The 24,298-nt window shown below is 43.6% G+C and overlaps 1 protein-coding gene across 4 annotated transcripts in view; it reads left to right on the top strand.

Annotated features, from left to right (window-relative positions):
- Positions 1-4,463: 4,463 nt before the first annotated feature.
- The window catches only part of Slc28a2 (solute carrier family 28 member 2), a 119,924-nt gene continuing 100,089 nt past the window's right edge, over positions 4,464-24,298 (top strand). For 2 of the 4 annotated variants that reach the window (XM_052183434.1, XM_052183432.1), the window contains exons 1-17: positions 4,464-4,676; positions 5,228-5,324; positions 5,423-5,514; positions 11,504-11,595; positions 12,373-12,556; positions 14,566-14,707; positions 15,689-15,802; positions 16,170-16,247; positions 16,605-16,685; positions 17,080-17,160; positions 19,907-20,032; positions 20,113-20,243; positions 20,656-20,824; positions 20,974-21,171; positions 21,728-21,809; positions 22,289-22,387; positions 22,511-22,622. In XM_052183434.1, coding sequence (XP_052039394.1) covers positions 5,244-5,324; positions 5,423-5,514; positions 11,504-11,595; positions 12,373-12,556; positions 14,566-14,707; positions 15,689-15,802; positions 16,170-16,247; positions 16,605-16,685; positions 17,080-17,160; positions 19,907-20,032; positions 20,113-20,243; positions 20,656-20,824; positions 20,974-21,171; positions 21,728-21,809; positions 22,289-22,387; positions 22,511-22,622 — 1,862 coding nt within the window. In that variant the 5' untranslated portion in view covers positions 4,464-4,676; positions 5,228-5,243. Of the gene's footprint in view, positions 4,677-5,227; positions 5,325-5,422; positions 5,515-11,503; positions 11,596-12,372; positions 12,557-14,565; positions 14,708-15,688; positions 15,803-16,169; positions 16,248-16,604; positions 16,686-17,079; positions 17,161-19,906; positions 20,033-20,112; positions 20,244-20,655; positions 20,825-20,973; positions 21,172-21,727; positions 21,831-22,288; positions 22,388-22,510; positions 22,623-24,298 lie in introns of all 4 variants that reach the window. The other 2 variants (XM_052183433.1, XM_052183437.1) reach the window with 2 other exon arrangements.

The following is a 24,298-nucleotide window of genomic DNA, read 5'->3' on the forward strand; positions in this document are numbered from 1 at the left end:
AAAGACACTGGGAAAGGGAAATCTTCACAGTGGACATAATTTTGGAGAGCATACATAGTCTTGATAATATACTTTTCTTGGTGTAAAAATGATCAGATGTGGTATTATATACTGATCTTTATATACTGTTGTAGGTAATGACTTGGTTGGATAGTCAGAAACTTGGATATATGATTGGAAAATTTGAGTAAGTGACATTTAGGGAAGGAGTATGTGGGAAAACCACCCCAAATATGAAGATATTTGTGTCTTATTTAGTTGCTCACCAAACATAACATCAGCAAAAGATTTTAATAGCCAAATATATAGGTTGACTCTTCTGTGAATACTAATTCATCTCTTACTCCTTCCTCATAATTGGCTCATGGGACACATGAACATACTTGCCATGGTGGTACAGACGGAAGGTGTACATTGGTTCAATAGCATAGACTTCTCTTCACCAAGACAGACCTGGTGCAGTTACTGCTCAGTGTTAAATCTGGCAACAACAGAGACTAACTCTGTGTTCCTGATATCACACCATTCTGCAGCATGAACAGCCAGAAGCTAGGTGACAGGTGGATAACATCAGTTTACTTGTATAGTAACAAAATGGCAGTGATTTGTTCCTACTGGAAGAGATACTTCTTCTGCCGATGACTTTGACTTTCCTGAAGGTCAGTGATTCAGATAAAGTACCAGTTTTGGATTAATAAGTGCTTCTATAGTATTCCACGTATTGTTTCTGACCAAAGAACTCACTCCATCTATATAAAGAAGTATGTTGATGAGGGTATTAGTTACACTACTATTGCTGTGATAAAATAGTATAACCAAAAGTAACTTAAAAGAAGGAAAGTTTATTTTTACTCATGGTTGCAGAGAACTACATTCATAATGGCAGGGTTGCCATGATATCAGATAGGCATGGCAGAAGGAGTAGGAGCTGGGAGCTCATATCTCGATAATTCACAGGAAGCAGAGAGAAACAGGAAGTTGGGTGAGGTTGTAAGCCCTCAAATACCATGCCTGAGGTGTACTTCCTTTGGTAAGGCTGCACCTAACCATTCTTTTTTTTCCTTTTTTTTCTGAGACAGGGTTTCTCTTTATAGCCCTGGCTGTTCTGGAACTCACTCTATAGACCAGGCTGGCCTCCAGCTCAGAAATCTGCCTGCCTCTGCCTTCCAAGTGCTAGGATAAAGGCATGTGCCACCACTGTACCTAAACATTCTATGATTTCCCCAAACAGCACCACCAACTCTTGACCATTGTTCAAATGCACAAGGCTATGAGAAATACTTCTCATTCGAACTTCCATGTACTCTGTCTTCTTGAAGCATCTGACTTGAATAAATCGTAGAACGGCCTTTTAAAAGACATAGATACAGTGTAGGAAAATGAATAGGAGTAGAAACTATATTGAGGTAACTGAACCTCAGTTTTCCCTCTGTTGCAGGATTTTCCACATCCAATCACATTAGGGCAGTGGAAGGCCTGTGATTGGACAGGAAAATGGAGGCCGAACTAAGGGGTTGGGGGTCAGAGGTTTTAGGAGGAGAACCAAGATGGCTCCAGACATGGACCTGTGTGGCATTTACTAGTCACAAATAGCTAAGTTTTTATAAGGTTAGAAATATTGGGATAAAGCTTTTATCATTATCAATTGGCCCTTACATTACTGTATTGGCATCTTGTAAATTGTAATATTATTTGTACATAATTCTGATTAATTAATTAAGCTTTAAGAGTTTTGATTTACTTGGTGTAGGGTCCACTGATGGTGGAGAGAGAACACAGCTGAGATGCTGTGGGAGCTAGTTAGGAGAGCTTAGCCTGTGGTGAGAATGGAACTGAGTGGGACCCTACTGGGACATGTTGTTGCGGCCTGACAGGTCAGGAGAGATAGCAGGATCATTTTTAATATTTCCCACTACATCCCTCAAGGTGGATCCTGTCTTCTCACCTTTATACATGTACATCTATGTGAAAGTAACTGTGTGGATCCCAGGAAACTAGAAAGGATCCCATGCTAAAGGGGGAAACGGAATCTTTAGTGGAAGTAGAATGTCTGTGATATGAATCTGGAAAGGGGAATGCTGAGAGTGGAGAGGTGTGAGGAGGTGTGGCCAGAACACAGAGGAAAGGAGTCAACCCAAACCAGGATGCTTGAAAATACCACAAGGAAACATAAGTCTTGATAGGAAAACAAAACTAAAATAAAAAGCTTAAATAGAGGTACCTCATGTAGGTAGAAAAAGCTGTTAAATAACCCTGACTCACATAAACCTGTAATGTGATGATACCTCCCTATGGGTTGTTGGTCAGGGGGGTCTCATAGGAGAGGGCAAGACACACCTCTGCTGTTGTTTACAAACCAGGACCAGGTAGTAAAACCAGAGTGCTGAAGATGCCCCATTTCTTGATCACAAGACATAGAAAATAAAGCTACAACTTGGCTGGAAATCTCTTCCTTGCTGCCTATCTCCCCCAAAGCCAGAAGGTGCTACTCAGGCTGTTGGGGGAGAATTAGCTGTGGACCCTGTGTGCAACGATACTGACAGGCCAGATAAGATAAGCCCACTTGCACAATAGTGGTTGGGGATACCCAACTGCTCTCTGGTTAGGTTTTATGTCAACCACCAGGAAGGAATTCACAGTCAAAAAGCCTGTGGTTAGGTAGATTATATTTCCCAATGGGGAAGTACTGCTGTTGCTTTGCTAAGTGGACATGATGTTCCCATTAAGTTGTGTCCTAGTAACTGTTTATGTTTAGAGAATAGTAGTTATCTGCTTAGGTCAGTGAAATTTTTTTCTGCAGTGGTCAGTAGTGACTGAAGAGATACAAGTGGTCAAAGTACTCAAAACTAGTGACCACTAATTGTCCAGCAATAAATGAGACATCTATTAAGCCACATACAAGACTCAGTGAGTATCACAGAAAGGGTGGGAAGAATCTCTGAGCTGGAAGGGAGTTGTCGATGCTGGTGGGGTGATGACTTCTGGGCTTGATATGACTACTGCACTCTTGAACTCACCGTACCTATGGTCACTTATGCAAGATGAGTATACCATTAGTCCTGTACTGTCAATATTCTATTTAGGGAACGAGAGATACTGGTGGAGTCCCACCCCTTCCTGAGGATTTATTTATGGCAGTTGGTGGTTGATAGGGAAAGGAGACACCTCTTATTCAGGTATAGACATTAGCAAGGTGCTCATGACCCTGTAAAGAAACCGTAACGAAATTCACTGGGTTGTTAAAAGAAAACAAAATTGAGACGTGGAAGTAGAGGAGTGGCTAGTTTGGAAGAGAAGGAGTATTAGTGGAGTAGAAGGAGTCAGCAGAGTATGGTAGGATCAAAGTACACTATGCACATGCAAGAAAATGTCATAATTAATTCCATCCTTTACATATAATCGATATATGCTAATAAGAACATATCTCTGTCCACCTTGAAAAAACTGCAGTTATATAGCCAGCTAGCTGGCAGCAGTCTGGAATGCTGATGTTCTCCAGAAGGTGCAATGCTCAAACCAGTGCCCAATATATGGTTTCTCCATTACTCAGTCTTCACAGGTCCACGATGGAGATGTGGAAATGGAAATGGAACCGCATCAGCATCCCCAGTGAGACGCTAGGCAAACTTTTGCTTTGTGTTTCCACAAGCTTCTGCACTGTTGGCATAGAAGTCTTGATTCCAGAAGTTGGAGTGCTTTGGCCGGGAGGTACAGGAGACATCCCACTGAACTGGAAGCTAAGATTACTCTCTAGCCACTTTGGAAGCAACAATAGAGTTAGGGGGGTGGTTGACCCAGACCAAAGGGAAACTGGACTCTTTCCCCACAATGGAGGTGAGGAGGATCATATCAAATGCCAGAGATCTGCACTGTGATTAAAGCCAACAGGAAACTACAACAATCAACCCAGGTAGGATGATACATAGCCTAGACCCTTCCAGAGTGAAGGCATTGGTCACTTCTCCAGGTAAAGGACCAAGAGTGCCTGAGGTGCTTGTTGAGGGTGGAGGGACTGGAAATGGGTGTAGAAGATAGTTATAACTCCAGCCAAGGCTATAAGATCTATTGTCAAAATGGGGATTGTTATTGCCATAAATGTTTCTGTCCCAATTTTGTTCAGACTATGTTTGAGTAGATAGATGCATATATTAAGAACATATCTGTGTTTTTGTTCCTTTATCCAGTAATGTGATGACTGAGATGATTTCAGTAATTAAATGTTCTTAAATTTATATTGTTGTAGTTGAGCCATAGAACACTAAAAGTTTGCATTCCTTCAGGGACCTTGCCAATTATTCTGAGGAAAAAAACAGTGCATTTTCACTGGTAATGAGATAACTATATAATGTTAGGCTCAAGTAGGAAACAGGTTTTAAAGAAGCCCCTCCCCCAGAGTGGGTGGCACTTCTCAGTGATAACCACTTACATAAAAGGAAGGAAGCTGTTGCTTGCCTGCCTCCACTTCCTGCTGGTGAGAGTTTTAATCTCTGCTGCAGCTGTGCATCCCCTGACATCACACTCCGGTTTCTCCAGGGTCCAGTGTGTACTGAAGAGCAGCAACTCTCCAGGAGTCTTCAAGGCACCAGATTTGCAAGTGCTGAGGCATCTGGCTTTGTTACCTGTTCCCAGGTTCCAGCCATTGTCAGACTGGGCTGTGTGGACCCACCCAGCACACTGTAAGTCATTCTTGGAAGCCCTCTCTTATATACACACTCTATCCCTTCTGTTTCTTACAGAACCCTACCTAGAGTCATCTGTTGATTTCTCTTGTTTTCCCCGCAGCTATACTGGGCACCCAGGGCTTCCTCAGCTATCTTCTCTCTCCTTCCTTTCTGCACAGCTCAGTGGGATCTGCGCTAGGAAAAAGATAAAGAACATCGATACACGACCCTTAATTTCAGGGACGAAATGGGTTATATTTCAACACAAGTCCTGAGACCCTGGGAGGCCCACTGATTCATTCCATTTCCTCCCTGACCTTTGTCTCGTCTGTCACATTGACTCTTTTTCCATAATTATTTACAACAAGGAATCAAATTCTACCTTTCCTTACTTATTATATTAATCTGTTCCCTACCTTTCCACTTCTTATTCATAATGGAAGCATCAGACTTCTTAGAGAGGTTAGTTTTGTGTTTCCTAAGAGGATATGGCCTTAAAACTTCTCCTTTGCCCCACAGGACTGAATGACAAATCAGCCAGTCTTAGCCTTGAGTTTGTTTTTCAGCAGGGTATAACTGGAGATGGAGAAATCAGAGGGAAGAAAGTCTGTTTCCCCGGCCACAGTGGATAAAGGCATGGAGAACCCAGGGCTGGAGCTCATGGTAATTCAGTGTGGTGGGCTGCTGTGTGGCTGCTCTCTCAGTCTCTCGATCCCCTGACAGGGCTGCATGACTGACCTCACGTTTACCTGTGCTTATAGGAAGGCGGAAATCTTGAGCAAGGCAAAACTCTGGAGGAAGTGACACCGGGACACAGCTTGGAGCACGGCTTGGGGCATTCCTCTCTCTGGAGGTAAGGGTGTTCCAGAGTCCAGCTTAGTTAGCAACCAAGAACCTGGGGGTGAGAGGGCAGGGAGGAAAAGTGTCTGAGGAGCTACCCCTTCTCAGATTGCTTAACTCACAGACAGGACCAGGAGCACGGCATGTCACTACGTGAACATGTGTGTATTTTATAGAATTAACTGAGCGTAAGCCCAAGACACAGACAAGCCCATTAGTGCCTGCCGCAATGACGTTAAAAAAGAATAGCAACAGTAATAATAATAACAGTAAATGACAACATTTATGGAGCACTACTATGTGTAATTATCTATGATGAACAACCGACTTTGTACATTTTTGTAATCACAACATTTCATCCTTTGGTTAGCAATTTAACAGTCAATAATGTAAATTCTATGGCCAATTTGCTTGGAGCCATAGCTGAACTCTGCCCAGGAATGGTTCATTTGTTTTGTTTTATTTTTCTTGTTTAGTTTTGGATCTTTGTATCTTCTTTTTCTTTCTTCTGTTTGCTTTTTACTAGAATATTACTCTGTAGTCACAGCTGGCCTGGTACTCACTTTATAAGCTAGGGTTCCCTTGGATTTACAGGTGTGCTCTTGCCTCAAACTCCTGAGGGCTGGGATTATATTCTTGCTGTTAAATATGTGAGTGGAATTTCATGTTGGTATAGTGGTGCACACCTGTCAACTCTGTACCTTGAAGGCTGATACAGGAAGATGAGTTCTGGTCTTAATGAGTGTGATAATAGTCTGTGAAGTATAGTAAGATGCTCTTTCACTTCCCCAAAAGTTATTTTTCTTCTTTAAGCATAGTTTAGACATGAATGTTATAGATATTTTTTACTTACCTACCAAGGGTGATTACCAATTTGCACAGTAATGTGCTGATCTGAGACCTCCACCATCACACACAGGGGGAGTGGTGATCCTTAAGCACTTGAACCCTTTATTTACCTATATGAGTACACTGTTGCTGTCTTCAGACACACCAGAAGACAGCATCAGATCTTATTACGGATGTTGTGAGCCACCATGTGGTTTCTGGGAATTGAACTCAGGACCTCTGGAAGAGCAGTCAGTGCTAACTGCTGAGCCATCTTTCCAGCCCATGCCTGATCTCTTTAAATCCTAGTAGAGCTTCATACTTCCCACTCAGGCTTATTCTCCTCTCCTTATGAATATGGTCATCCATTGTGGTTGGTGCAGGACTTATACCCTCATTCTCTTGTTCCTCAGTTATTTAAATAGCACCTATAATTTTCCTTGCAAAAGGAATAAACACAAGAGCCCATGAAACGGGCATGGGGCATAGTCATGAGACAGAAAGAACAGCTTCCCTTGGTTAACTCCACTACCTGTCAGAACAAATGCTACCTCCAACTTGAAGAGAGAAGATTTCTGGAGGAAGAAGCTGAGGGTAGGTTAGAAAACTCACTGTATAGGTTCTTCATGTCTCTCTGTCCATCTACTTATTTATGTATCTATATAGCTATGTATTTATGTGTCTATGTATCTAGTATTTATGTATCTACGTGTTTATGTGTCTATGTTCTATCTATCTATCTATCTATCTATCTATCTATCTATCTATCTATCTATCTATCTATCAGGACATCTTATTCTATCACTCAGACTGGCCTCAAAAGTCTTCTGGGTTCAGCTGGGCATACAGCTGTGACTCACCACACATAGCTTGGTTCTTTGTTTTGTTTTACTTTTGGCATTGCTTTGCCATAGCAAGGTAAAGATCAGATACCGGCTATATTCTATGACGGCTGTATCAAGCAAGGATGTGGGGTGTTTTGTAGAGGAAAGTCCTGCCCTAGACAACACATCTATGGAGACTCTGAGTGGCTATGTTCTGGTTTAGGTCATTTCTCATTGCATTTGGACTGAGAACCTTTAGAATCAGCTATCTCCAGCTTCTCCAGCTCATCATAGCTATCACCTCTGATTTAAACATGCTGGCATTCCCTCACAGACTTTACCCTGGCTCAGTCCCTTCTTAGCTTTACACACTGATTACTAGTCCCTGTTTGTGTGTGAGATGCAGCTGCCATTTTCCTTTGGATGGCTTTGTAAATTTCTCTGTTTCCTGTGCAACAATATCATCTGCTCTTAAGTTCAAAACCAGTTGTGTAAAAAGAATTAGTCGCTGGGCAGTGGTGGTGCACACCTTTAATCCCAGCACTTGGGAGGCAGAGGCAGGCAGATTTCTGAGTTCAGGGCCAGTGTGGTCTACAGAGTGAGTTCCAGAAGAGCTACACAGAGAAACCCTGTCTTGAAAAACAAAAACAAAACAAAACAAAACAAAAAACAACCCCCCCAAAAAGAATTAATCATTCTAACTAGCATGTATAAAAGACACACAATCCAGGTATTTTATTTACCAGCTGTGAGCCTAGACTGGGCAGGTTTGGAGCTATTTTAACTTATGTCCTTGCCATGTGTCTCTTGTTACTTGCTGTTTCTCTTGTCCATGTCCTCATGGGTCATCTCCTATCTTGGAGTCTTCTTGGGGAGGAAGGAGGAGGAGGAAGAAGGAAGAAGGTGTCATGGGGTAGGTGTGTTGTGAGTACATGGCCTTGAGGGCCAGACAGTTGGAGTAGGAGCAGCCCAGGGAGAACACGGTGAGTGATATCTCCTGGTCATTGACAGGGAAGTAGACAAATTATCATAGAAGGATGATGTCTGCGCAGCTCTAGTGACTTAAGGCTTATTATAAATGTGAAAGGTTGTTTCTTTTATTTGGGAACTAAATGATCTAAGGTGGGGTAGAAAACCTCAAGTCATATTTAGCAGAATTGTGTTGTATACATTACTTTCAGTATGAAAACTGGTATTTCAGGTGATGGGTTTGTGGTTAGAAGACAACAGACAAATTCTCTTACCTGTGACTTATTTTTACAATACCAGACCATGTCTCTTCTTGTTTTGTATTAGTTTGTCCAATTGGTATTCAATTGGTGTCTTAGTCAGGGTTTCTATTCCTGCACAAACATCATGACCAAGAAGCAAGTTGGGGAGGAAAGGGTTTATTGAGCTTACACTTCCACGTTGCAGTTCATCACTAAAGGAAGTCAGGACTGGAACTCAAGCAGGTCAGGAAGCAGGAGCTGATGCAGAGGCCATGGAGGGATGTTTCTTACTGGCTTGCTTCCCCTGGCTTGCTCAGCCTGCTCTCTTATAGAACCCAAGAGCACCAGCCCAAAGGTGGTACCACCCACAAGGGGCCCTCCCCACTTGATCACTAATTGAGAAAATGCCCCACAACTGGATCTCATGGAGGCACTTCCCCAACTGAAACTCCTTTCTCTGTGATAACTCCAACCTGTGTCAAGTTGACACACAAAACTAACCAGTACAATTGGGTATAAAATAAGACACTTGATCTTTTGCAAGGTTCTGGACCCCTGTGCTGGGCAATCCTCACTGTTTTGTCACACCATCAGTTGATCCCGAGTCGACTTCTTCCGTCCCTGCTTTTATTTCTTTCTTCCAAACAGTGTAGTAAAGACTTAGCCAGGACCGCACTGTCGTCATTCACGGGGCGGGATGGTCTGAAAGATGCCTCAAGCTTTCCACAGCTTGAGCTGAATGAAGCTAAATGAAGAACTCCAGATTCTGGCAGTCACTCCGGGCTCTGGCTCCCTGACTTAGGAGAGTGCCTACATCTTGCAGATAGTTTTACTAAGAGAAGTCATGACATCTTTGCTGCTGGATGTGGCGACCACCAAAGTCATGCCTAGCTAGAGCTTCTGAGCGTGCTCAGCCATTTGTCTTCCACCTTCCACGCGGGGTGGAGGCAGACGGCCTGTGAGAAGGTCGTCTTCAGTCAACACCCGGAAAGCCTCCATACACATATGTGGAGGAAGAGGCAAAGCTTCATTTTTCACGCACCTGGCAGTTAAACTGCTCAACTCGATTTCTAGTTATAGCACAGATACTAAGGCTCAGACTGTCCCATTACGGAAGGTAAAGAGCTTGGTACTGTTAGCAAGAGGCCAGACCAGGCAAGACAGAATTCACGGATATTCATGTATGTGTTTCTGTGTTGGCTTGGTTAGTTTAGAAGGTTGTAATGTTTTTCTCTTTATTTTGGAGCATTTCTCATGTATAGTCCATCACTGTTGTTTTCTTTTTAATACTCCGTTTAACCTGGCATTCTAGGATTCCATTGTTCATGCATTTTGCAAATATTTAGCTGATTTCTGAAGTACTCGTTGCACTTCCCAGGAAATGGTGGTTTGTGGTGAAGAGTTGAACCCCTAAGCCTGTGCTTTCTATTTACTGTTAGACTCCTATATGTCCCCTTCTCTTTTGTAGTGACTTTGCTCACCAGGAATTTAATTGGGCATAGTTTTAAGCCAGCTTCACCTTGTGAATTAGGAAACAGGTAGCACATTTAAACTTGAATAACCGGAAGAGAGTTTACTCATAAAGAGGCCACTATGCGCAAATAAAGTATAATGACAGGTATATGAAAATACCGTAATAAAACACAATATTAGTCTAAAAAGAGAATTAAGAAAAAAACAAAAAGAGTGGCTGGAGAGATGGCTCAGTGGTTAAGTACATCACTGCTCTTTCAGGGGATCTGTGATCAGGACCTAGAGGCCACAGACAGTGGCTTACAACTGCTGTGATCTTAGCTCCATGAGCTCTGGGGGCTTCCTCTGGTCTCTGCATGCACAGACCTCACCCCCACAAATACACACATAACAACAACAAAGATATTTGTTTTAAAATGTTATAAAGTAGAGCTGAGCCATGGGAAGGATAATACTAGATCTAAGTTTGAAACAGCAAACAGTCTATTCCTAGACCAGAAGGGTATAGTGCAAGAGAACCCTGTAGTAGACAGATCAGAATCCCCCCTGCTTAGATGTGACCTTTCTGTATTACAGTCTCTTGTGAGGTCCCATTGGCAGAAACCCACTAGATAAGCCAAAGGGTTTGGTGTCCGGTGGTATGTCCTCACAGACTGAACTCTCAGGACGTAAGCAGAGTGGAGTGAGGACCTGGAGGAGCAAATAAAAGACCTGGAACTCATGGGAAGTCTAGAGTCAAAATTAGAGCATTGCCTTGCATACTTTGTGAATGCTGTTCAGATTGCAAGAGCATCCATTTAGGATCTGGTCCCATCTATGGCTAAGCACCATACGTTACCATCATAGTCAGAGACAGGTCACTTCTAGCTGGGCTCACTTTCTTTGGAGCTTCCAAGAATGTGGGAGTGGGGTCTTTTTGCACCTATGGCTGCAGTGTGCTAAGGACACTTAGGATGGCAAAGGCAGATGGTGGGATCAGGTGAGGTGCAGCCTGGGATAATGACGGAGAGTTTAGACTCAGAAGCCAGGTTACTCAGAGATAAGATCTCCTCCTGAGGAGCTCTGTGACCTTGGGAAAGTTACTCAGCTTTCTGGCTTTCGGACTGCAATAGCAACGACCTCCAGGGTTATTAGAAGATCATTGCTGTGAGTATTTGCAAGTCCGTTGAGCCCAAACACATGGAAAACACTATATGAAGTAATCTTGAGTAGTTCTTGCTGAGCATTTTCTCTCAGGCTTGTCAAACCGAGAGATCCTTGAGGTTGGTGTTATTTTCTCTCTCATCTGCCAATGTATGAAGAACACCCAAAGTAACAGCTTTGTGTGGTTTTAGGGTCTTGTGTTAGAATAGCTTCTAAGAAGAACAGACAGGATATGGAAGTCAAGCAATGCTTGTCCTTAGGAAAAACACAGATCATTGTCCATCTCCATGGTAGTAAATCACCAAAGATGTAGCTACTCTAGGCTGCATCAGCCTTTCTGACCTGATGTACAGGTGCAAAGTTCGAACTGGCCTTTGGGGGCCTTGTTGGAGTACTACCAAACATCTGCATCTGATTAATTTTCTTTATTAACTAAGAACAGACTTTGCCTGATCCATCAAGTTCAGAGAATGCACACACAGGATGAAGTATTGCTCACATTTTAATTTTGGCTTCTCATCAGGAGGATTCTTCAGCCTTTCACCAAGGCGAGAAGTTTCTTTGAAAGACATGCTGGTTTATTCAAAAAGATCCTGCTTGGTCTCTTGTGTTTAGGTGAGATCATAAGAATTCATGGAAGGGGAAACACTTTTTTTTACAACTGTCAACTTGTGTCAAGATTATTGCTGGGTGAAAACTAATAGTACTCATAAATTAGCCTAAAGGCTATTTGAGTGCAGATCCTAACTGGCTGTAGGTAAAAATAATTTATTGCCTCATACCCAGAAGGATAAGTGAAATCCAAAGATAAGCTACAGTTCAAAACCACACTATTTGACAGGTTTCAATTTTTAAGAAAAAAAAAATTAGGTTCCTCTCCTATTTAGTGCTTGGATTTGATTCAGGGCACATGTCTGTAGTGTTTATGAAAGATGCCCTTATACATAGCTTATGTACTGCTTTATACTTACAATCAGTGGTATACATTATTTTTTGAAAGACAGAAAACCTTGTCCATAGCAGGCTGTCAGGGGCATGTGGAGCTTTGGGTAGGTGCAGCTGAGATGATGAGATCACAAATTGTCCTTTGGGGTGAATCTGGGGCCCTGAGGGAAGCATTGTGTGGCTTTTCCTACTAGAGTCATCCTTCTTATGTGGCTTCACTCAAGAAACGGTTTAATCATTTGACATCTCAACATAGCTGAGGTAAAAAAAAATTCACAAAGTGATGCCTGATTTCCAGAGACTGACAGTGGATGTGGACCAGGGAGAGAGCAGGGGCAGCAGCTAAACCAGAAGGGGGCGAGAATTTCCCAGGAGCAGAGAGGAATGGTTTCATGCTGGGTGGAGGCTCGGTCTTCTTGACTCCCACTCTTCACCTTCTCTCCACAGCATATGCCGCCTACTTCCTGGCAGCATGCATCCTCAACTTCCGGAGGGCGCTGGCCTTGTTTGTCATCACCTGTCTTGTGATCTTCATCCTGGCTTGCCATTTTCTGAAAAAATTCTTTGCTAAAAAATTAATAAGATGCTTGAAGCCCTTGAAAAACACCCGCCTGAGAGTTTGGGTAAAGTGGTAAGTGTGACATCAGCTTTTGTTGCTGTTCACAAAATACCTAAGAACAATGCAAAAGTCGTCCTGGCTCCTGGTTTCAGAGGCTTAGTGTGTGGCTGCTTAGTCCCATCAATGCTGGCTGGTCATAGGGCAGAGTATCATGGCGGGAAGTGAGCAGCTGAAGTAAAGCTGTTCCATCATGGAGGTCAGGAGGCAAGGACATCAGTAGGGGAAGGGACCTGGCTCAAGACGTAACCTACAAGGTCATGCCCCAGTGATTGACTTCCACCAATGGGGTCTCACCTTCCATAGCTTCCTCCACCCCAACAGTCCTTTTAATTGTCAGTGTGTTAGTGGATTAACTCACCGATGAGCTCAAAGCCCTCTTCTTGTCTCCTTTCCCCTCCCTTTCTCTTTCTCCATTTTCTTTTCTTTATCATGAGACAAGGTCTCTTGTCCAAGCTGGTCTCAGAACTCCTTATGTAGCCAAGGATGTAGCAAAGGATGACTTTGGACTTATGATCCACCTGCCTCCACCTCTTGAGTGCCAGGATTACACATGCACTACCACACTCAGTTCCTGGAGAGCTGGAGATTGAACCCAAAGCCGTGTACATCCTAGACAAGAGATGGGTGAGCATCAAAGCCATCTCTTCAATATCTTCTTTTGACAGTTCCTTAGCGGACTCTAGGCTCTTACCTATACAAAACAAAATGCAGAGAACACAGCCACAGACCTTCGAGCCCCAGTCCAGGTTCTGATAGTCTTGGGTCGGCATTGCTGGTGCAGATGGGACTCCGTATCAGGGAGGAGTTTCAGTCTGAAATCCAAGAGGCCATGACAGATGTGAGAAAACCCATGCTTCTCCTCAGGGGAGGTCAGAGAAGATGCTTGTACTTACATCAAGATGTCAGCCAGGTTGCCTCTCCCTGCCCTGTGATTTAGCCCCTTCCCCTCTAGTCTTCCAGAGCCCCTCTACCTGCTTTTGTCTTTACAGCCCCTTAGAGCAGTCTTCCCAATGCTGTGACCTTTTAATGAAATTCCTCATGCTGTGGTAACCCCAAACCAGAAAACTGCTGTCCCAATTGTAATTTTTTCCACTGTTATATATCATAATTACATTACTGTTATCATAATGTAAAGATCTGAATCTGATATGTCTGATATCTGATATACAAACCTCCTGAAGGGGTCTAGACCCACAGGTTGAGAAACACTCTTAGAGTCTAGGAGCAAACTTACTCATAAATATAAGTGAACTATATTTTCAGTTTTATGTGTATGAGAGTTTTGTCTGCATGTATGTGTGTTTCAAATGCATGGCTGGTGACCACTGTGTTCAGAAGAGTGCATCAGATCCCTTGGGACTTGAGTTACAGATGGTTGGTGAGCCACTATGTGGGTGCTGGGAATTGATCCTGAGTTCACAACAAGAATAAGTATTCTCAGCTGCTCAACCATGTTTCCAATCCCAAATCCCAGTCTCAAAATCACATTCCTCCTGCCTCCTCTTCCTAAGGCTTGCACTACATGACTGGCTCCTTATTCATTTTGGCAGGCTGGGGATTGGACCCAGGGTCTTGTACATTTTAGGCAGATGCTCTGCTAAGCTACATCCGCAGCCTCTAGTCTATGTAGTAAAGGCTGTAAGTCCATAGACGACGTATTTGTACCAACCTTTGGAGTGGTTAAAAGAGGAGTAGCAATTCACATGGGACCAGCTCACTATTTTCTTCTGTTTTCAGTACTTTTATTGGTTCCTGGAAGCACCTTCATTGATGAGTCTGCACATTCACATTTTATTGATATGTCTGTATGAGACGATATGTTATGTGGGTTGTATCCTCAGGTTAGACACTTATGTAAATTGGGGTGAGCAGAAGCTAGGGAGCCACCAGATGATTCTCAAGGTCCTTCTCTGTCCAATGAGGACTAAGCCCTCGCGTTATCTCAGGGATCTTCCGACTAAGGGAGTTCTCTGCTGCTCATTGCCTGAGTTGGTGACTGAGCTTTGTCATTCCTCCTCCAGGGCGTTCATGGGAGCCTCTGTTGTTGGCCTTATCCTCTGGCTGGCTCTCGACACAGCTCAAAGGCCAGAGCAGCTGATCTCCTTTGCAGGAATCTGTATGTTCATCCTCATCCTCTTTGCCTGCTCCAAACACCACAGTGCGGTGAGTTTGGGGCATTTAGGTTAGGCATAGAAACACACAACAAAGGCTTTGCAGAAATTATAAAGTGCCCATGTCAGGTATTCATGATAAAGGCAGAGAGAGCTAAGTAACATCTCCTAGAATCTTCCTCTGACAGCTTTATTCCTATGCAAGTTTGAAAGCTTTTAGAGACCTCTGGCCTGTTAGTTGTTACTATGGCATATATGAATCTAGTCGACAATAGAGAAAAATAAAATCTAACAGAAAGAAAGCAAGAAAGCAAGGAAGGAAGGGAGGAGGTAAGAAAACAGAGCATGGCAGATAATCAGATGGCATTGTACAGGAATGACGTTTGCAGACGTTATTTGTACGTGTGTGTCGTTACTGTAATGTAACTTATTTTAAAAATCAGTATGGACATACTTGCCTCTGCACAATATTACCATATTTTTTCTTACCCATCTCCCTGTTCCCTGTGCTTTGTTTGTGGTGGAACTCCATGGCAGAGAGTGACTTGGGGAGGAAAGGGTTTATTTATCTTGTGCTTTCTCATCAATGTTCATCATTGAGAAGGAAGTCAGAACAGGAACTCAAGCAGGGTGGGATCCTGGAGGCAGGAGCTGATGCCTATGCAATGGAGGGGTGCTGCTTCCTGCCTTGCTCCACATGACTTGCTCGGTGTGTCTTCCTATAGAACCCAGGACCACCAGCCCAGGGGTCGCTCCACTCACAATGGACTGGGCTCTCTGCCATCAATCACTAATTAAGAATGCCATACTGTCTTGTTTCCAGCCCAATCTTATGGAGGCATTTCTCAACTGAGGTTCCTTCCCCTTAGATGACGTTAGTTTGTGTCAAGTTGACAGAAAACTAGCCAGCACAGCTGTGTTACCCCAGACTGTCAACACCCTCACTTAGTACTACTTCCAGTACATGGATGAATTGGGCAATGGCTGAACAAAGTTTATAACTCATGCTGGAATATTTTCTTTTTGGTCCCAGGTGTGCTGGAGGACAGTGTTTTGGGGCCTGGGCCTTCAGTTCGTCTTTGGGATTTTGGTCATCAGAACTGAACCTGGATTTAATGCATTTCAATGGCTGGGAGATCAGATCCAGGTACAGGGAATTGAATGTCAGAGTTTTCTTCACCAGGAACCCCAAAGGATGTCAATTTGAGGGAAGCAGGAGGCTTTGGAACCTTAATGATGGTGTGGCAGAATCTGGTCAGGTAAAGAGAGAGAGCGATGGGGTTCAGGTGAGAATATGGAATCCAGTTGGGTAAAGAGAGTGATGGGGTTCAGGTAGTGTACAGAATCTGGTTGAGTAAAGAGAATAAAGGGGTTTAAGTGAGAATCTAAGTGAAGAGAAGCAATTTCATGACCAACTTTAGGGGTGTGGCTCACAGGTGGTCACACCTGAGTCAGATCCATCTTCCTCAGTGTCCTACCTGTCCTAACTCTAGTTCCTTTTCTTCCCACTTCAGATTTTCCTGGCTTATACTGTGGAAGGATCGGGTTTTGTTTTTGGTGATACACTGGTCCAAAATGTTTTTGCTTTTCAGGTAACTTTTGATGGGCAGGAGTGACAATGTCAACGAAAGGATAGGGGATAGAGCTCGGGATGATGTGTGTGTTCACGAGACCAGACGGCCTTTACTGACTCCATCCTGGAGAGGAGTCTAGATCCTTACTGTCTTGAATTTGGTTTAAAGTTGGGTGCAGGGAGAGGCTTGGGAAGTATTCTGTGTTTAATACTGATAGGTTGATAGTCTGCAGTACATTTTGAGTTAACTAAGCTACATTGCATCTGTTACCCTGGGCATTCCAAGAGCATATTTAGAGGCCTGTGAGAGCTAGCTTGTGCCACACACAGCACACGCAATATAATCTCTCACACACTGTTTCCATTCTTGTTGCAGTCTCTACCCATCATTATTTTCTTTGGATGTGTGATGTCTATTCTCTACTACCTGGGCCTCGTGCAGTGGGTAATTCAGAAGGTAAGGCATTTGGTTTCCACAAAAGGACCTTCAGCTTGGATCTGTCAGGGGAATGAATGAGTTCATACTTACGTCGAGGGAGAACGTTCATACATGGGATGTGGAAAGTCAGAACCAATTCGAAATGGCAATCTCTCTGAAGCATCCTGATATCAAATGATTACCCAGGGCGGAGATAGGCTGGAGGCTGAATATGACAAAATTTGCTTGTTCTAGAAGCCCCAAGGCCTGAGGTCTGCCTAATATGCTTGCAGCTTGTTCTGTTACTCTGGCCCACACTATTTCTCCAAGCCTCAGTTTCTTTACCACTAAATGGAATAGCAGGGAGGGGTTTGCTGGACACTATCTAAGACTCCTGTTAATGTTGAAGATTTATATGTTTGGATTCTTGTAGATTGCCTGGTTCCTGCAAATCACCATGGGTACCACTGCTGCAGAGACCCTGGCTGTGGCAGGAAACATCTTTGTGGGGATGGTAAGAACCCTGCAGCCTTCTGTTTTTCTAGTCCCTCAAGAACTTAGCAGAGAACAAATTTAGAAAGAGGATTTTCCCTCTCCTGTTCCTCCCTACCTCCTTCCTTCCTGTTTTTCTAAGACAAGCTCTCATGTAGCCCAGGCTGACCTCATACTCACTATGTAGTTGAGGTTGGTCTTGAATTCCTGATCTTCCTCCCTCCACTTCCCAAGTGCTGGGCATATACGAATGTGTCACCATACAGTTCAAAAGGCTCATTTTTCTTATGAAAAGCAGAGAAATGAAGACTGTAGGGCAGTCAGTCCTTATGAAAGAATTCTCAGAGGGTCAAGGAGAACTTAGTTCGTTGCTTTGACCCTTGATGCTTAATGTACAGTCCAGACACACTATCTAGAAGGTTGGCCTTAGTCACTGATCCAGGTTCTTACACAGGTGCTAACCTTATCCCCCCTCAGGAGCTAGGAAGGATGGTTGAGCTACCTCTTGCTTCTTGCTGTGATTCCCCGTGATTTTCCCAGGTCTCTGAGGAAACAATGGCTTGTCTTGCTCAGGACTAACAAGGTTGTTCTTCATACAGCATCTTTCTCAGTGCATCCATCTGTGTGGAAGAAGAGCAGGTGTTTGTGTGGAGTAGGTGTCTTCCCTTTGGTTGTGATCAAGTACCTTGGAGACAAAAGCATATTAAGAGAGAGGCTTTCCTTTGACTCACAGTTTGCAAGTACAGCCATCCTGTTGGGAAGAGCTTGGTGACAGGAGCTTAAGGCAGTTGAATAATGATGCTCGTGCCCCGCATCCAGTACCCAAGCCTAGGGAATGGTCCTGCCCACTTGTAGAGTGGGTCTTCCCACCTCAATGTACCCAATTAAAATAATCTCTCACATGTGGACCTATCAGATAACCCCTCACAGGCATTCCTAGAGTCATTTTGTAGGAAATTGTATCAATTATCAATATTATTCTATCAAAATCAACATTAACCATTCCAGTGTTAAATCTATGCTATTGACTGGTCAAATTAACATTAGGGACAATAGTTTTTGAAATGAGTACGAAGTTAAACATTGGGGTCTTGTTCTCCCAAAGCCTTGGGCTGTTTATCTGATTTTGATCTGTTTTCAGTGTAGTTCTAAATTCTTTTATCATGACCTTACATTTTTCTATAATTGTCTATAATCAGTTGAATTTTTCCAGCTAGATCCTAGTCATCTAAGAGCAAGAACTTTGCCTGGATGCTCTACTAACCTAATGCATCCTTTTGCTGACACTCATTAAAGGATAAATAACCTCCTAGAGTGAGCATAGGTAATTTCCTACATTGAATCTTCCTCATTAATAAAAAAAACAGACATTTCATTAAAAATTACATTTTGTTTGTTTAATGACTCTCTCTCTTTTTCTCTCTCTCTCTCTGTCTCTCTCTCTCTGTGTATGTGTGTGTGTATGTGTGTGTATGTGTGTAAGTCCTCATGTATCATGGCTCTCATTGGAGGTCAGAGGATAACTGTGGATATCGGTTTTTTTCTTTCCTTCTTTCTGCCATGTGAGTTCTAGATATTGATCTCAGGTCTTCAGTCTGAACTTAGTTATTGGCTTGACTTTATTATTTCATAAAGCATTAGCTTAGATAATCTATTTTCAGTTCCTTTTTAATTTTTTAATTTTTTTCTAAATTTATTTATTATTATATGTAATTATACTGTAGTTATCTTTAGACACACCAGAAGAGGGAGTCAGATCTTATTACTGATGGCTGTAAGACACCATGTGGTTGCTGGGATTTGAACTCAGGACCTTCAGAAGAGCAGTCAGTGCTCTTAACTGCTGAGCCATCTCTCCAGCCCAGTTCCTTTTTTTTTTTAAATAGATATATTCTTTATTTGCATTTCAAATGATATCCCCTTTCCTGGTTCCCCACTCCCTGAAAGTCCCATAAGCCCTCTCCCCTCCCCCTATTCCTCAATCAACCTCCTCCTGCTGAGATATCCCTCAATGGAGGAATGGATATAGAAAATGTGGTATTTACACTATAGAATATTACTCAGCTATTAAAAACAATGAATTCGCCGGGCAGTGGTGGCACATGCCTGTAATCCCAGCACTCTGGGAGGGAGAGGCAGGCAGATTTCTGAGTTCGAGGCCAGCCTGATCTACAGAGTGAGTTCCAGCACAGCCAGGGCTACACTGGGAAACCCTGTCTTGAAAAAAACCAAATCAAAACAAACAAACAAACAAACAATGAATTCATGAAATTCTTAGGCAAATGGGTGGAACTGGAAAATATCATCCTAAGTGAGATAACCCAATCACAAAAGAACACGCATGCTATGCACTCAATATTGACTGATAAGTCAGTATTAGCCCAGAAGTTCGGAATACCCAAGACACAATTCACATATCAAATGATGCTCAAGAAGAATGAAGGAGAGTTCCCTAGTTTGGTTCCTTTAATATATGCTCTATAGATATCTAGTGTGTGGTCAGCAAGTGGACTGTACTCTATAATTTACTCACTAACTGTATGGATTTAGACACGGCAAACCGAGTAAATGAACACCAGATGTCTTCAGTATTCTATAACATGATATAGAAACAGGTAAAAACAGGCCAGCAAGGAGATGGTTGGGCAGGTTTTTGTCCACTGCCTAGAAGGGCATATATTTGATGGGTCCATTCCATGTCTGGGATAAACACTTTGACATGAGGAGTGACACTTTCTTGGTCTGTGACTATTTTTCTTTGTTTTTAGACAGAGGCACCTCTGCTCATCCGTCCCTACCTTGCAGACATGACCATGTCTGAAATCCACGCAGTAATGACTGGAGGCTTTGCTACCATAGCAGGCACTGTCTTGGGAGCCTTCATATCCTTCGGGGTGAGGCACAGTCAACATCATCGCTCATGGGGCACCCAGTTGAGCCCTACAGTGGTGCTAATCCCCATCTGCCTTTACAGATCGATGCGTCCTCCTTGATTTCTGCCTCAGTGATGGCTGCCCCTTGTGCACTTGCCTTGTCCAAACTGGTATATCCGGAAGTAGAAGAGTCCAAGTTCAAGAGCAAGGAGGGACTGAAGCTGCCTCGAGGGTGAGCTGGGCATGGTTCAGGAGGTGGTAAGGTGTGCTACCAGAGAAGCCCAGGGTGCTAGAGGCATCGTTTCCCCAAAGGAAGAAGGTCTGTCACTCCACGTCCCCTTCTGCGATCTCTGCTTCCAGCTAATCATTTTCACTTTTCCCCTCTTTGGTCTGGATTTAACCTTCCCACCTGGCATTAGTGCCTTGTACAAATAGTCAATGGACTTGGCATCAGGCTTTCATGGCAATAGCATCTGAATTACCAAAGAGAAATCTCCACTATTATAATTACTGAGGAATCCCATCACCCCTCACAATGGCTGGCTACCGACTTCTTCCACTTTAGGGTCACTGGAGCTTCTCCTCTCTGAGGAACTGAGACAACTGTAGGTAGCATATTCTTTCTCTATGCTCGATAACCACAGGGAAGAGAGGAATATCCTGGAAGCTGCGAGCAATGGAGCCACAGATGCCATAGGTCTTGTCGCTAATGTCGCAGCCAACCTGATTGCCTTTCTAGCTGTGTTGGCTTTCGTCAATGCTACCCTCTCCTGGCTGGGGGAAATGGTGGACATCCATGGACTCAGTTTCCAGGTAAAGTCTTATATGTGTTGGGCATGTTTTCCTGACCCTCACTGAAGCTGAAAGCTTGAGGAGAAGGGGGTGGGGAGGAGAGGAGGTTAAGTCTGGAGAGGCTCCTGGTGCCTTCTACTCTTCCTTTCCCTCCTTTCTCTGTCCTTCAGGTCATCTGTTCCTATGTCCTAAGGCCCATGGTTTTCATGATGGGTGTACAGTGGGCAGACTGCCCACTGGTGGCTGAGATAGTGGGAGTCAAATTCTTCATAAATGAATTTGTGGCCTACCAACAACTGTCTCAGTATAAGAACAAACGTCTCTCTGGGGTAGAAGAGTGGATCAATGGCGAGAAACAGTGGATTTCTGTAAGTGACAACTCAGCAAATTACACGGGGAGAGGTTTGGGCCAGGCATATCTGAGGGAAGGCATGAAGTGCCACACAAACATTGTGGACCCACAAGTGTTTCTCAGTGTCCCAGCCTAAGCACAAGACGAGCAGAGGCATGTGTGTCAGGACCCGAGCTTCTGCTCCAGTCTCTGTGTTAGTTCTCTCCCGCATGCTGACTCAACTTTGATCTTCATTACTTCCTTACACTAGGACAGTCCAGAGAACATACCTTCCTCTGGATGTCCTGATGTCCCTTTATTACACATTCAAACTGCTTAGAAACAATCTTTCTTGCCTCTCCCTTTGCATCCCTAGGTCATTTTCTCTGTATCTTTAGTAAGAACCCTGCTGGGCAAGGAGTCCTGTAGTATTACCATATCATGACAGTGGTTGTAACTTGGGCCAGTTATTTTCTGAGCATCTTTTGTGCATTCCTTAGAACACTGCAAGAAAGATTTGATGTGCTCTGGAACTTCTGACATGGTTCTGAGGCACACCAGGACTAAATTTATCTACTTGTTTTCCCCCCTAGGTGAAAGCTGAAATCATTGCAACATTTTCTCTCTGTGGATTTGCCAATCTTAGTTCCATAGGAATCACACTGGGAGGCTTGAGTGAGTTGTTCAATTCCCCAGGTCCTCAACACACCAGGCAGACCTTTGCTCACTGCCAAGCCGAGGCTATATAGAGAATCTGGAGTGAAGTGGACCTCTCAGGCCACATGTAACTCAGAGCTACAATGGTACACGTAATTCCAGCCTGGACTTCCCCGTGTAGATCTCAACTGGCCAACACAGGCATCTGTGCCTGCTTGTTCAGCTCAGATCCCTGCTTGATTCAGATTTATCTCTAATGGTTTCTAGAACCACTGAGGTGAGGGTCAGATACACCATCCTAGATCCAGGAGGAGTCTGAGTTATATATCAAGAATAATGTACATATGCATCTCTTTGGGAAGCTTTAGCAGACTAGTTTAGAAAACTAGTCATCTGATGCATTCATTGTGTTTTTACATTCTTCTAATGGGGACTCATGGGCTACACCTCCTTGCTGCGTGAGGAAGACACCAATTGCTCCCTTTTGTTGCCTACAGCCTCCATGATACCCCAGCGGAAGAGTGACTTGTGTAAGCTTGTGGTCAGGGCCCTCTTCACAGGTGCCTGTGTTTCCTTCATCAGTGCCTGCATGGCAGGTAGGTACCTAAGCATCTAACCATCCACCCCTCAGACACCTGGTCTACAGCGTTACCAAACCCCAGCCAAGAGTCCAAGTGCTGACTCTTCCTCTTTAAATAATCCTTATCTTCTCTGTGCAGGAATCCTCTATGTTCCCAGAGGCGCTGAAACTGACTGTGTCTCATTCCTAAACACAAATTTCGCCAACAGAACCTATGAGACATATGTGTGCTGCAGAGAGCTTTTCCAGAGGTAGGCAAACTCCAGGGTTCCTGCTCCCTCCTCACATATCCTCTTACAGGAAGGGAACTTGTGGATGTTGGGAGAGGGAGGTCTTGAATACGGGGCCATGGAAGCTCTGTGGAGTATATGAGACACAACATGGATATCAGTGAGGACATAGTCTGGACTTTTCTCTTAGTAGGCGTTATCTTCAGTATTAGTCCTACTGTGTGGGACAGGTTGTGCTTATTGGCAGTGTATAGGGGAAGGGAAAGAAGTTTGATCTCTTGGTTAAGAAGTTTCTGTGTTTATTGTGACTGATATATAGATAGTAGACAGGTGTTGATTTTACAGTTGTCTTAAAACTCAGTTTTTTTTTCCTAGTTAATAAAGCAGACCCAGAGAAGACAGATTTTAAATTTAAAAGATAACCTCAAGTTCAGATAGTATGAAGCTGACCTTGTTTATGATATTCTAGAATATGAAAGGAACCTATCACTGAGCACAAGGAACTAGTTTTGGGACAGAGAGAAGGAAGGAATGAGGAAGCAGAGTAGTTGATGTTGTCAAAGCCAAAGGTGCATGGTGGTAGTGGTCTGCACGTGAGTGGGGAGAGCTCTAGGAAGCAAGGCTGAGCCATCAGAAAAAGGCCTTGTAGGAAAACCTTGAAAAGTCCGATGTTGACCTGCAGGGCTCTGCACACCAGCATGGTGAGTTGTGCTTCACAGAAGGACGTTTGGAAACAAGGAGAGTGAACGCATTGCTGTAACAGTCTTAGCAGGAGAGTGAGATGCTCTACAGATACGGGTGCACCACATAAGGGAGAATCGGTAGGACTAACCCTCACCTCCATAGGAGAAGGGCCCAGGGTGAGGAGGAGACAGAAGAATCTTTTCTGACTTGGGCAGTGTGTCCATTACAGGGAGGAACAAGAAACAGGAGTAAGGAGAAGGGTGTGGCCTCTTCCCATTCTGGATATGCTAATTTGGAGGTCGTTGTGTAAACACCATATAAGCCACTCACAAGTCCCCTGGCAGATGAGGCTCAGGATGGTCAGAGCTGGAGCCTGATTAGGAGATGACATGTAAGTCCATGACATATTCTGTACTTACTCAGATGGTAGCTGTATAACAGGCTAAGAAAGTAAAAGTAAGTGAACTGCAAATTTTATTTATTGTTAAAGTAGAATTTATAAATTTATAAATTTTGTCTGGTCGAGTTCTAATGTGTATGTTCTCAGTGGATTTTCTAAAGACATAATCTAAGAGTCATTAGCATCTTGAAACCCAAAGAAATGCTTTCAGGGATTGAAAACACCATATAAATCCATTCCCAAGTCAGCTGGGGTCTGACTCAAGTAGTTGCTCAGATGCTGTGGTTGTGGAAGACCTGAGTTCTGTTCCCTATGCACATGGGGCACCTTCCAACCATCTGCAACTCCGGCTCCAGAGGGGTCCCATGCCTCAGTCCTCTGCAGACACCTGCTTTCATATACACACACCCACACCTGTACATGGACATGTAATTTGAGAAAAATAACAGCTGGATCTGTCTGTCTGTAATGAAAATAAAATAATAATAAAATAACAAAATATTATTGAGAGTAGAGGGTAATGTGGGAGTGATTTGAGCGAGGGTAAGAGGGAGGGATTTGAGGGAGGGTAAGTGGGAGGGATTTGAGGGAGGGTAAGTGGGAGGGATTTGAG

This window comes from Apodemus sylvaticus, chromosome 5, assembly GCF_947179515.1.
Source record: "Apodemus sylvaticus chromosome 5, mApoSyl1.1, whole genome shotgun sequence".
Taxonomy (NCBI): domain Eukaryota; kingdom Metazoa; phylum Chordata; class Mammalia; order Rodentia; family Muridae; genus Apodemus; species Apodemus sylvaticus.